Source organism: Suricata suricatta, chromosome X (assembly GCF_006229205.1).
Source record: "Suricata suricatta isolate VVHF042 chromosome X, meerkat_22Aug2017_6uvM2_HiC, whole genome shotgun sequence".
NCBI lineage: Eukaryota > Metazoa > Chordata > Mammalia > Carnivora > Herpestidae > Suricata > Suricata suricatta.
The window spans coordinates 82,823,750-82,835,973 of record NC_043717.1 but is presented as its reverse complement, the minus strand read 5'-3'; the positions used below and the strand labels follow the sequence as shown (position 1 = coordinate 82,835,973).

Below are 12,224 nucleotides of genomic sequence, written 5' to 3'. Positions count from 1 at the left end.
AGGCCTTAGCTCCATGGGATCTGAAAGCCACAAAGGAAGCCTGTCCCCTCCGCAAAGCCCTCTGTTCCAGGGGCGGATCACAAAGGCCACTCCTCATTAACTGGAGCACGAGCAGAGGGAGGCTCGCTGTCTCTTCACTGGCTTTGAAACGGCTTGGGGCCCTACGGGCCTCTCTGCAGAAATTACTCTGCAACCCATATGCGGTCGCAGATCCTACATCTCAGAGGCTACTGGCCCCTTGACCCGCGCCTGTAGGGGAGCGCGCAGCAGACGGACAGTACACGCCCATCGAAATATATGAACCTTCCCGTGCAGCCCAGGCCATTGCAGTGTTGTTTAGGCCTCTCTTCCTCTCCGGAGGAGACAGATTAAAATAAGACATGAGCATTCTGGATAGCATTTTCATGCTTCTCAGACGATATATTCTTTTCATCTTGCAACAATCGCGTGAGGTAGAGAAGGAAAGAATAATCTTCAGTTTGCATGATGAGCAGATACAGGCGGGGGGAATTTTGGAGCCTTACCAAGGGTCATGCAGTGAGGTAGTGGCAGAGCTGGAACAAGAATGCAGAACTCATTTCTGGTATAAGTGGCTATTTGCATGGGAGAGAGAGAGAGAGAGAGAGAGAGAGAGAACGTGTACAGGTGTGTGCATATATTCCCTCTGAGGAAGTGACCGTATAAATACACTCACATCTGCATATGCTTTTAACCATCCCTCCCAAATATCTAATAGCCTTTATTTAATGAGATAAATGTATTCTTCGGGTAATAAAACGGAGGCTTAGAAACACAAGCAAGGAGTTCTCAGGAACATGTCAGTGTCATGGAAAGAATCTTGATCAAACAGCCAGAGGATTCAGGCTCTGATCTGTGACTCTTTCTTTGTGACCACGGAAACAGCGGGTAGTATCTCTGTGTTTCCCACGCTCCTCATAAGTCAAAAGGGGATTGATATTACTTGCTCTGCTAATGTCATCGGCACGAAAGTTTACATGACAGAAAGGTCAAAGTGCTGGGCGAATACAAACCCAAAATGGTTAGGTCTTTCCGGACCCTATTGCAGAACGCCTCGACCATCCCCGATCCTTCTCAGTCTTGCCCCAAGGTACCAGTTAGCTAATTGGGGCTGCTCTGCCTTCCCTATGGGCCAAGGCAGTCAGTGGCTGAGGGCGGGGGCACCCTATGCAGTGGCCTGAGGCCACCTGGAGATTTGCAGACAGGATTCGTGTAGTGTCTGGGTGGGGGTGGGCATTCGAACCTGGTAATCAAGAAAAGAGAAAGTATTCTTGTGGCTGTTGATAATGATTTTTCCAGCTTAATGCCACTCTCCAGACATTCAGAGGTGTGGGGTGGGGGGTGTGAGAGAGAGCATGTTCCCAGGAGCCAATGCAATGAGACCTTATTCTAACATAGCTGTATTCTAATTATCCATTAGTCATCACGACAATTTTCTTCTAACCTTTTTTTTTTGGTACATTAATCCATCCGTTCATTAACCCAACTTCTCTTTTCATTTTCAGTTTGGGCTTCCTGTAGACGCCCTTTTCCTGCGCAACAGAGCTGGGCCTCCCTTTCTCTAACTCCCCCTTAACACGTCCAGAGGGAGCACACGACCTGTGCCCTCCCCTCCCTTCCTGCCAAAGTGTATAGAAGCGTGGAGTCTGAGGACTGTGTCTGGCCTCTGGTCCAGAAGCCAGCGGTCACGTGGCTCGGAGATGCCTGGCGCATCCCAGTGCCCCTCCCGGCAGGCCTCTGTAACTGTTCCAGGGTCCCATGTGCTGTTCCCCACCACCAGCTGAGTTCTGACTGCTGCTTGTTTCCCTGAAGTATTTGCATCCACCGCGGCTGGGTCACCCTTAGTCCCCAGGCCCTCGGCCACCGCCCCTTCTGAGAGGGCTCTGCTTGGAGGTCCTCTGGTGCCTTTTCCTTCTGGCCTCTCAGCCCAGCCCTTTCCAGTTTTGAGTTGCTCCAAGTAAGGGCACTCAAGCTGTGTTAAAAATCCAGAACGCGTTTATTCACACCGAGCCCTTTCCCAAAAACATGACTGCTGAAGAAAATAGCATAGATTTCTCCTCTCTCTCTAATGCCTGGTACCCCACAAATGCAGAAGGGAGAATAAACCTGAATATTACCACCAGCCTAGTGTCTTCAATGATAGACTTCTGGAATTCTTCAGAAGTGTCTCAGTATCTTTGTAATCTCCCTTAGGACCCCCGCGCCATCCCCATCAGGCAGGGCCTGTAGCAGGTTCATACTGGAAACTGCCAAACCAAGCACTCAAAGAAGCAAAGTTTTCAGTTTTGCACCGGTGGGTCTGTATTTTGCATGTGTCCTCCCCCCACCCCCAACGTCCCTAAGAAGAGGTGAGACAATCAGTTGGGGAGGAAAATGTGAGGTGGTGTGCTTTGGAAGGTCCCAAACTTTATCTCAGTATAAGGATGTGATATCTAAAAATGATTCCAGCCGTAATTTTTTATCACAGGCCCATCTGATAGGAGCTTTGGGAACCCCTGCGAGGTAAGGAGCCCTCTAGCGTCAGGGCCACGAGGTACAGTGTAGCCTTTGGTGTTTGGCGAGCAAGAGAGGGAGCCAGCGAGCGAGCTGAAGGTCAGTCACCTGGCAATGATCTGTGGCTAACATGCCCTTTCTCTGCCCTTCCTTTGCAGTAACCCATGGCTGTGTACTGAATAGTGTCCCCCTGCTTCAGCTGGACTGGACTCCATTTAGCCTTTTAAGCCAAGGTTCCTATTTTAACTGACAGCTTTCCTATGGGGTGCCAGACAGCACCCCACCCCCGCCCCTGCAGTGTACTTCCACTTTGAGCCCCATTTCTTCTTTTGAGTTCTGCCTCCGAGTCCACCGGCACTGATGATGACCTTCTTTCGTATTTCTATTTTTTTGAGGGTTTTTTTTTTCTTATCACCTTTTTTTTTTTCCTCCTTCAAACACACACAGTTAAACCAGGCTATGCCAAATTTTCCGAGCTTTTTGAAGTGTTGGGAATGGGGAAGGAGGAGGTTTCCTCTCTTCCATGATAATAATAGGAAGTGAAAAGTAGAAGAAACCAAAAAAAGGCACACACACACACTTTATATTTTCTTGTTGGCGCAGCAAGAGTGCAGTTTTGCTGTGTGTTGTTTGGTGAGTCACTGATTGGTCAGTGGCCAGAGGCGAGTATGAAATATAAGCTAGTTTCTTGAGAAACTAGAAAGGCCCTTTAGAAAGTCTCATCGTGGAGCACGTTAGGAGGCCCCGTGCTTTGAGGTTCAAAACAATACAAAACACACAAAAACGTGGATACTCAACCAGTAGCTAGGAGAGATGCTAGGTTAGAGCCATCAGTCTCCTTGGGAAAGGACTCTGATTGCAGCTTTGATGTCTCTGCATCCAATTTTACAGCTATTTCCCAAGAACCGCAAACTTAAACAACCAATGGACACCTCCACTTCCCCGGGTTATTATTTGCATTGCAAATAGGAAGCCCCCTTATTTACATTTGTTTACGGATTAACTACTCGAAAACTTCAAAAGTATTAGACTGCCCTCCTCTCCCAGCCTTTAGGAGACCTTCACCTCAAGGGAGAAATTTCGGTCCATTAAACAGATCTGACCCACTTTTTTCACTTGTTTTTTTTCCCCCATCAGGGCAGTTGAGGCCCAGAGAGGTCCAGGGACGTGCCAGATGCCAGGCGACATTCAGTGTCTCCTGACTCCCCATTCATTTCACAAATGGATTCAACCTGTTCCTATGTGTCCCTGGAGACCAAGGTGTTTTGATGTTCGGAGAAAATGAATAGTTAGCGTCACAGGGCCTTTGAGGGTTCCCCTCTCCCCCAGAGAAAAGTCTCTGAGGTCTCTGAGGATGGAGTGGGTAGGGGCGGGCAAAGCAGCCGACTCCAGGCCAGCTTCTGAACCGGGCATTTCTGCTGACGGTGCCTGTTGGCTGGTCAGCTTTCCTGGAAGTCTGGAGTGGGGCCCAGGCTTGCGAATGTTTAACAGGTGCCTAGATGATCCTTGTAATCAAGGAAGTTTGGCAACCAAACATCTAACCTGGCAGTGAACAGGAGGCCTTTAGAAAGTCGATTAAAAGGGTTAAAATAGTTATTTTATTGGGTAGCTTTGCTCACTATAGACAGAGAGGTTTTTCCCCCTTCTGCAGTGAAAAGGACTTTTAATTAGTACAATGCTTCTCATTTCTCTTACATACCCTAAGTATTCTGTTAACTGCAGGTGAAACAAAACCAGTCATTATAAATGGTCTGAGCTTTCTTGAAAAATCCCCATGTGATCACACACACACACACACACACACACACACACACACACACACACATGTTTCTCTTAAGCCGAGAAGTTTCCTTTTCCTACCTGAGGTGCAGATCACTTTTGATTTTGGTTTCAATCATTTGGCACTCACATGTGGCTGTTTTTTATTAAAACAAGAAGCTTTAAACCGGTGTGTGGTGTTCTTAACAGCAGATTTCCCGGTGCCTGCCGTCTCTCAGCGTCCCCATCTCTAACCTGTCTTCTCCAAGCATAATCTGAACTCCCTCACACTGCCCACTCCCCTTGCCTTGTCTTACTCTGAATGTCCTTTCCTTTCAGCTAATTTCATGTTTTCTTTCTCTTTTCTCTCTCCCTCTCCAGCTTTTTTTAATCTTGTCTCCAGCAGCTGCACTAAGTCTCAAGGAGAAGATTACCCCATTAGAGAAGAGTTAGGGTTCCACATTGTCTCAGACCAGAAACCAACCAAACCCCTCACCCCTCAAACTGTGTGTGGGCACGTGCCCTTGCACACACACACACACACACACACACACACACACACTGCACACTCAACAAGTGATCATGGGTCCCTGTGTCCAGGCAAGAAGCTCTCTCCTGACCTACATGGTATTTTAAATGGAAATGTCTTGTCCTAACCTCACAAGGCAGGAAAAGAACCTCAGAGCTGGAGAGTGGACCAAATGTAACCTCAGAGACACCACTGCAGACGACTCACCCGAGTGTAAGTGCCTGGGGCAGGAGACCTCAGCTGTGGGTGTGGGTGTGCTGTTCACAAGTTTTCCATTTTTCCTCTTTACATGCCAGTTCTCCTGTTCAGTGGGTTGATTGTCTAAGGCCACTGTTAAACATCCTTGAAATCGGAAGAGAAAGTCAAGCGACAGTCATATCTTCAGCGTTCACAGGCAGACAGCCTTCCCCCCGCCAGCAAGGGGGGAGATGGATCCCCCCTAACACTCAGGTGGGGAAGGGAGAGACATGAGGGGGGTTTAAACTTAGAGCAAAATTGCTCCATTCAACCCTCCAAGGCCAGTTGGGGTTTCGAGAGAGGGTTCTGTCCCACCTGGGATCTGCAAGGAGAGCTCTGACGCTGATCAGTCTGCCTTGAATTCATTGCTTTGACTTGCATCAAAATACCGTGTGAGCGTGCTCATTACCCAACGGCCCTACCACCATTGCCATTCCGCTGTCCAGTGTCTTCTGAGACAGCCTCTTTGCATGGTTTCCAGAATCTGTGTTTGTTTTTCCTTTCTTCTCCTTTGTTTGTTTGGGGTTTTTTTGGCTCAAGAGTGTGCCCAGTCACTGCCCCTCTGGGGCTTTCACTCACCAGTAGAAACATCCCGAAACCAGCACTGTTTAGCTTGGTACCTTTCTAATGTCCATGTCAGTTTTCAATAAAATTTAAAGAAATGCTCAGTGGCTGTGTGATCTGATCTTGGTGAAACGCTCTAGGCGGGGTGGATGGCTGCCTTCCAAGTGGGTGACTTACAGGGCTCAGAAAGGCAGAGGAGGTGGGCTGCTGTGCCCCTCTTCCCCATTTGGGCCTGAAATTCCCAGGGGGTGGGGTGGGGCTGGGCAGGAAGTACTCTGCTTTTCCTCCATTAGCGTGTTTTTTTAATTTTTAAAATGTTGTTTTAGTTTTGAGAGGGAGACAGAGTGTGAGCAAGGGAGGGGCAGAGAGAGAGGGTGACACAGAATCTGAAGCAATCTCCAAGCTCCAGGCTCTGAGCTGTCAGCAGAGAGTCCGATGCAGGGCTCGAACCCACGAACTGCAAGATCATGGCCTGAGCGGAAGTCAGTCACTTAACCGACTGAGCCACCGAGGCATCCCAGTTAGTGTGGATTTAAATGATGCTTTGAGCTGATTATCACCCAGGATAAAAGGTGTCTTGGAAGTGAAGTGCCAGATCCTACCAACAAGATTCTGGTGAGTTTTGATCCCTGAAGGAAATTCAGAACCCCGCGCTGCATGCCTTCTTTCATTTAACCCTGTGATGTGAGCATCCCGAAAATTCATGAACACGACTGTTCTTTTTTTTAAGTAGTTTATTGTCAAATTGGTTTCCATACAACACCCAGTGCTCTTCCCCACAAGTGCCCTCCACCACCACCACCTCTTTTCCCCTCCTCCCCCTTCAACCCCCAGTTTGTTTTCAGTATTCAATAGTCTCTCAAGTTTTGTGTCCCTCCCTCTCCCCAGCTCTCTTTCCCCCTTCCTCTCCCTATGGTCCTCTGTTAGGTTTCTCCTGTTAGACCTATGAGTGCAAACATATGGTATCTGTCCTCTGCCTGGCTTATTTCGCTTAGCATGACTCCCTCTAGGTCCATCCACTTTGCTACAAATGGCCATATTTCATTCTTCCTCATTGCCATGTAGTACTCCCTTGTGTACATAAACCACATCTTCTTGATCCATTCATCAGGTGATGGACATTGAGGCTCTTTCCATGATTTGGATATTGTAGAAAGTGCCGCTATGAACATTGGGGTACATGTGCCCCTATGCATCAGCACTTCTGTATCCCCTGGGTAAATCCCCAGCAGTGGTATTGCTGGGTCATAGGGGAGTTGTACTGATAGTTTTTTGAGGAACCTCCACACTGATTTCCAGAGCGCTGCACCAGTTTACATTCCCACCAACAGTGCAGGAGGGTGCCTGTTCTTTATGACTGGAAAAGCATTCTATAGATAGCAAGTAGGACTTTATGTCCCTTGTGTACCAGGGAGGGAAGCCTCCTGATTGTCCTCCCCAGCATTAAGGTGGGCAAGAGGGGGGGATGATCAGTTTTCTACAATTCTGGGTGCGGTCGAGGTAGGGTTTTTCTTTTTCTTCAGCTTCATTTTCCTATGGGCCAGAGGCGGGAGACGGGAGAGTGGTCCCTATTCTCTCTGTATGGGAGGAAACGACACTGACCTGCGTCTGCACAGCTCGCACACTAGAGGGCAGTCGAGAGAGACAGACAGACAGACAACACTGCTATGATGTCGCTGAGTGGGGGCAGGCACCTAGGTGTGGAAAAAGTACAGGCTCTGGAGCCAGACACCCTTGCTATCCAGGCCAAGTTGGGTTAACACCTTCTCTGTAAGGGGCACCTGGGTGGCTCAGTCGCTTAGGGTTAGGCGGCTGACTTCGGCTCAGGTCATGAGTTCAAGCCCCCCATCAGCTCTGGACTCGAACTCACGAAGCGCAAGATCATGGCCTGAGCCGAAGTCGGATGCTTAACCGACTGAGCCACCCAGGCACCTCAAGAATACTATAAAGTATAGCTACATACTCGGAGCGCCTGGGTGGCTCAGTTGGTTAAGTGTGTCTGGCTCTTGGTTTTGGCTCAAGTCATGATCATATGGTTGGTTTGTGAGTTCAAGCTCCGCTTCAGGCTGTTAGCACAGAGCCTGCTCAGAGTTCTGTCTCTCCCTTTCTCTGTCCCTTCCCTGCTCTCACTCTCTTTCGCTCTCTCCTGAAATAAATAAATAGACTGTAAATAAGAGAAAATCTTTTAAAAATAGATTGTTTTCATTTTAGGTCAAGGTGCTGCCCACTTCCTCCACTATATAATTACTGGGGGGTTTTCCCCCTTCTTTGCTACTAGTAAACAATCTGTGAGGAGAAACTGTAAGTTCATGCAGATATCCTACTGCTTATCAAAAATTTCCCCCTAGATGTAGCATCTATTGCTAATTCTTGCCTGAACCAATCTACAAAATGATGATTTTCCAACTCCAGCACACCATCCCCCATGTTACTTCCTTATCTACTTAGTATCACTGTGGACTTAGGGCTTCCTATTTTTTCAATAGTTCAGGGCACTTGTGGGGAAGAGCACTGGGTGTTGTATGGAAACTAATTTGACAATAAACTACTTAAAAATAAAGTAAAAATAACTTTGAGTATAAAAAAATAGTTCATTGCTGTCCTTAATAATTTTCATGCTCAAATTACCAAGAGTTGGCCAGTGGGAGCTCCCAGCTATTGCTTTTGATCCACTGGGAAACATTCCTCAAGAGGATATTGTAGTGCAGACTACTGTGGTCAAGAATTTTCGGTGATCGAATTTCTGGGGTAGTTTATGGGGGTGGGGCCAGGCTCCGGGCTTCCTTCCTTTCATCACTCACTGACTTCCCCATAGGAAAGGACAGGGAAAGGACAGCTCAGGGCTGTCAGTGTATGTGTGTGTGTGTGTAGTGTAAAGACCATGGCAAGAGCCTGTGTTAGGGTAGAGAAAGATGATGGAGGAAAGGAGGATGGATGATTACAGCAAGTTTCTGGTTCATTTTAGGATTGTTATGACTGCCTTGGGGCACCTGAGTAACTCAGTCGGCTAAGTGTCCAACTTGGGCTCAGGTCATGATCTCACCGTTTATGGGTTCAAGCCCTGTGTCGGGCTATGTGCTGACAGCTCAGAGCCTAGAGCCTTCTTCAAATTCTGTGTCTTCCTCTCTCTCTGTCCGTCCCCCACTCATAGTCTGTCTGTCTCTCTCTCTCTCTCAAAAATAAATAAAACATTTTAAAAATTTAAAAAATGGATTGTGATGCCTTGTCTTTATCATTACTCCCTCCTACACCTCCTGTCAACCATTGTTCAGATAATTTACTTCTGTTTAGAGGTTTCAGCTTCTGCTCACTGAGAAAATATCTGTGGCTTGTGAGAAGGGAATGGGCTGAGGATATGTTGGCTGAGGGACTTTTTAATCAGAAGGATTACCAGGAAAAGGTCATGGAAAATCATGCACATTTTTGTTTCATTTTCTAGAGGATGGAAGTGTTTTTTCTATCATGGGAATTACAAATGGAATCTAATATTCTGGTTTCTCTTCAGATTGTATAAATCTTTCGCCTTTTACGAATGGAATCCAGTTATGGTGGTCCCAGACCAAATGGCCCCTAACATCAGTTTCATTGCCTTTCTTTTTTTTATTTTTTAAATGTTTATTTATTTTTGAGAGAGAGACACACACAGAGTGTGAGCGGGGGAGGGTCAGAGAGAGAGGAAGACACAGAATCTGAAACAGGCTCGAGACTCTGATATGTCAGCACAGAGCCTGATGTGGGGCTTGAACCCATGAACCATGAGAGCATGACCTGAGCTGAAGTCAGATGCTTAACCGACTGAGCCACCCAGGCACCCCAGCCTTTCATTAAAAAAAAAAAAAAGTTTATTTATTTGAGAGAGAGAGCAGCGAAAGGGCAGAGAGAGAGGGAGAGAGAATCCCAAGCAGGCTCAGCAGTGCAGAGCCTTATGCAGGGCTCGGACTCATGAAAGGCAAGGTCTTGGGGCACCTGGGTGGCTCAGTCAATTAAGCATCCGACTTCAGCTCAGGTCATGCTCTCATGGTTCATGGGTTCAAGCCCCGCATCAGGCTCTGTGCTGACAGCTCAGAGCCTGGAACTTGCTGTGGATTCTGTGTCTCCTTCTCTCTGCCCCTCCCGTGCTTGTGCTCTTTCTCTCTCTCTCAAAAATAAATAAACATTAAAAAAAATGTTTTAAGGCAAGGTCATGACCTGAGCCAAAATCTGACACTTAACTGACTGAGCCACCCAGGCTTCCCAGCCTTTCATTTTATAACTCAGGTTCAAGATTCAGACTGCAATTATTTGTTGCTAGATGGTGGGGAAGTTTCAATCTAAGCTGAGAGGGAGTAGTTTTTATTTCTTCAAATCTCTTGCTCGGAGAGATGTGTATTGAATACAATGCTGATTTTGATAAAAGTTGGCAGTTTAGGCTGAAATTAACCCAGCTGTGAAATAATAAATTGGCTTAAAATGTAAGCTTCAAGAAAATGAATTTCACAAGATTGGGACAATGGGAAGAGACTTCATTCATTCATTCAATAATTCATTTAACTCAAGTATCCATGGAGTGTCTACAGGAGCCTGGTGTAGGTGCTAAAAGTGAGATGGATGGAGATGGATGATGGGGCACCTGGGTAGCTCAGTTGGTGATACGTCTAACTCTTGATTGCGCTCATGATCTCACAGGTTGTGGGATTGAGCCCCGTGTCAGGCTCTGTGCTTAGAGCATAGAGCCTGCTTGGGATTCTCTCTCTCTCTCTCTCTCTCTCTCTCTCTCTCTCTCCCCCCCCCTCAAAATAAATAAATAAACTTAAAAAAATAAATAAAAGTGGGATGGATGTGTTCCTTGTTTTCATGGAGCTGACATTCTTGGAGGAGAGTGGGAATAGTCAAACTTTACAAAATAAAATTGAAAAGGTGATATATTCTGTGGAAGAAGAAGAAGAAGAAGAAGAAGACGACGACGACGACGACGACGACCAGGGCAATGCAATGGCAAATGACTGGGGGAACACTGGATAAGGAGTCAGCTGAGCAAGCTTCTGATCTCAGCTTCACCAGGAACAGTCTACACCCTTCAGTAAATCACTTCACCTCTCTGGCCTTATTTTTCTCAGTCATACAACAAGGATGACTTGAATGTATGATCTCCGAGCTTCCTTCCTCGTATCGTGTTCCCTAACTTGATGATTTGAAGACCACCATTACATCAATAAACATGAATGCTTACCACTGAGTCAAAGACAAAGCACTCTGTGTAATGGGACAGACATGGAAATAAATCATTATGAAACTGTAAAAAGTTCTGTTATCTTCTACCCTTCTTAGTTCAATAATACACCCCTACACATACGATGTGTCATATAATGAGAAATATGTCATTTGAAAATACAGATCATTTAGGAGCGCCTGTGTGGCTCAGTCGGTTAAGTGCCCACTCTTGATTAGGCTCCGGTCGTGATTGCCCGGTTGGTGGGTTCCAGCCCCGCATCAGGCTCTGCACTATTTGGCATTCTCTCTCCCTTTCTCGCTCTGCTTGGGATCATCTCTCTGCCCCTCTCCTGCTCGCTCATAAGCGGGTGCTCTCTCTCGCTCAAAGATAAATAGATAACATTTTAAAAAATGAGTGAGAGCGAGAGACAGAGCACGAGTGGGGAATGGGCAGAGAGAGAAGGAGACAGAATTGGAAGCAGGCTCCCGGCCCCCAGTAGTCACCGCAGAGCTGATGGGGGAGCTTGAACTCATGAACTGCGGGCTCATGACCTGAGCTGAAGCCAGACACTTACCCCACTGATCCACCCAGGCGCCCCTGGCTGAACATTTTTTAAAATACGTCATTTAAAGACTTAAGGAGGGCAATGTGTTAAAGTCACCTCATCCAATGGTCCCGCTTGCAGCAGGACGTTGAGTTTCATGCAAGACTATTTCCCCAACCAAGACTGTAATCAGTTCTAAGACAACAGAGAGAACCTCTGTTCGTTTTTCCTTTGTATTTCCATTATATTGAGCATACAGTAGGTGCTATGTAAATTCCCACCGAGAGATAGTTCTCGATTACTTGAATAGCGCGGGTAGGTGGCACAGACTTAGGGAGGTAGATCCACAGGCAGAGCGCTACATTTGACTACAGAGCGACTTAGCCGTTTGCTGCTGTGCTAACCCTCTTCTTTCAGCCCCTTTCGTATTGTGTGCTGTGTTGCACGTTTTAAGTCAATACACGATATACAGAGTTACTTGCAATTGCAGTCAGCACTGTGTATATATACATAGTGCCTCTGTCAGCAACTGGAATGGCATTCGGTCGATACAAGTGGATGACTTGAGAAGTGGCGCGGTGGATGACTTTCTTTGCAAGCATTACATTTCCCCTATGTGTTCACCGTAAAATACAAAGCTAGTGACGCACGACGCCGAGGTTTTCAAGCCAGCCTCTGAAGAACGCGCGCCTCGGAGAGCTGACATTTTTTTTAAAGCGTAAAATCCAAGCCGAAGTCCCTCCCAAAAGGGCTCGGTCCCACTGTCGCGCCGCTCAGAAACGCGGGCCAAAGCGTCAGGCGAGCTGTCGTGCCAGCAAGCACCAGCGGGCGCCTTCCAGGGATTTCTCGGACTCGAGCTCCCGAACCTCACAGAACCTTCCAAAATTCAC

At 47.1% G+C, this 12,224-nt stretch overlaps 1 protein-coding gene across 7 annotated transcripts in view; it reads left to right on the top strand.

Moving 5' to 3' along the window:
• The window catches only part of SEPTIN6 (septin 6), a 64,896-nt gene extending 59,193 nt beyond the window's left edge, over positions 1-5,703 (top strand). For 4 of the 7 annotated variants that reach the window (XM_029929494.1, XM_029929495.1, XM_029929488.1 and 1 more), the window contains one exon: positions 2,670-4,456. In XM_029929494.1, coding sequence (XP_029785354.1) covers positions 2,670-2,694 — 25 coding nt within the window. In that variant the 3' untranslated portion in view covers positions 2,695-4,456. Of the gene's footprint in view, positions 1-1,523; positions 2,141-2,669; positions 4,457-4,650 lie in introns of those variants that run through there. The other 3 variants (XM_029929489.1, XM_029929491.1, XM_029929490.1) reach the window with 2 other exon arrangements.
• Positions 5,704-12,224: the final 6,521 nt, after the last annotated feature.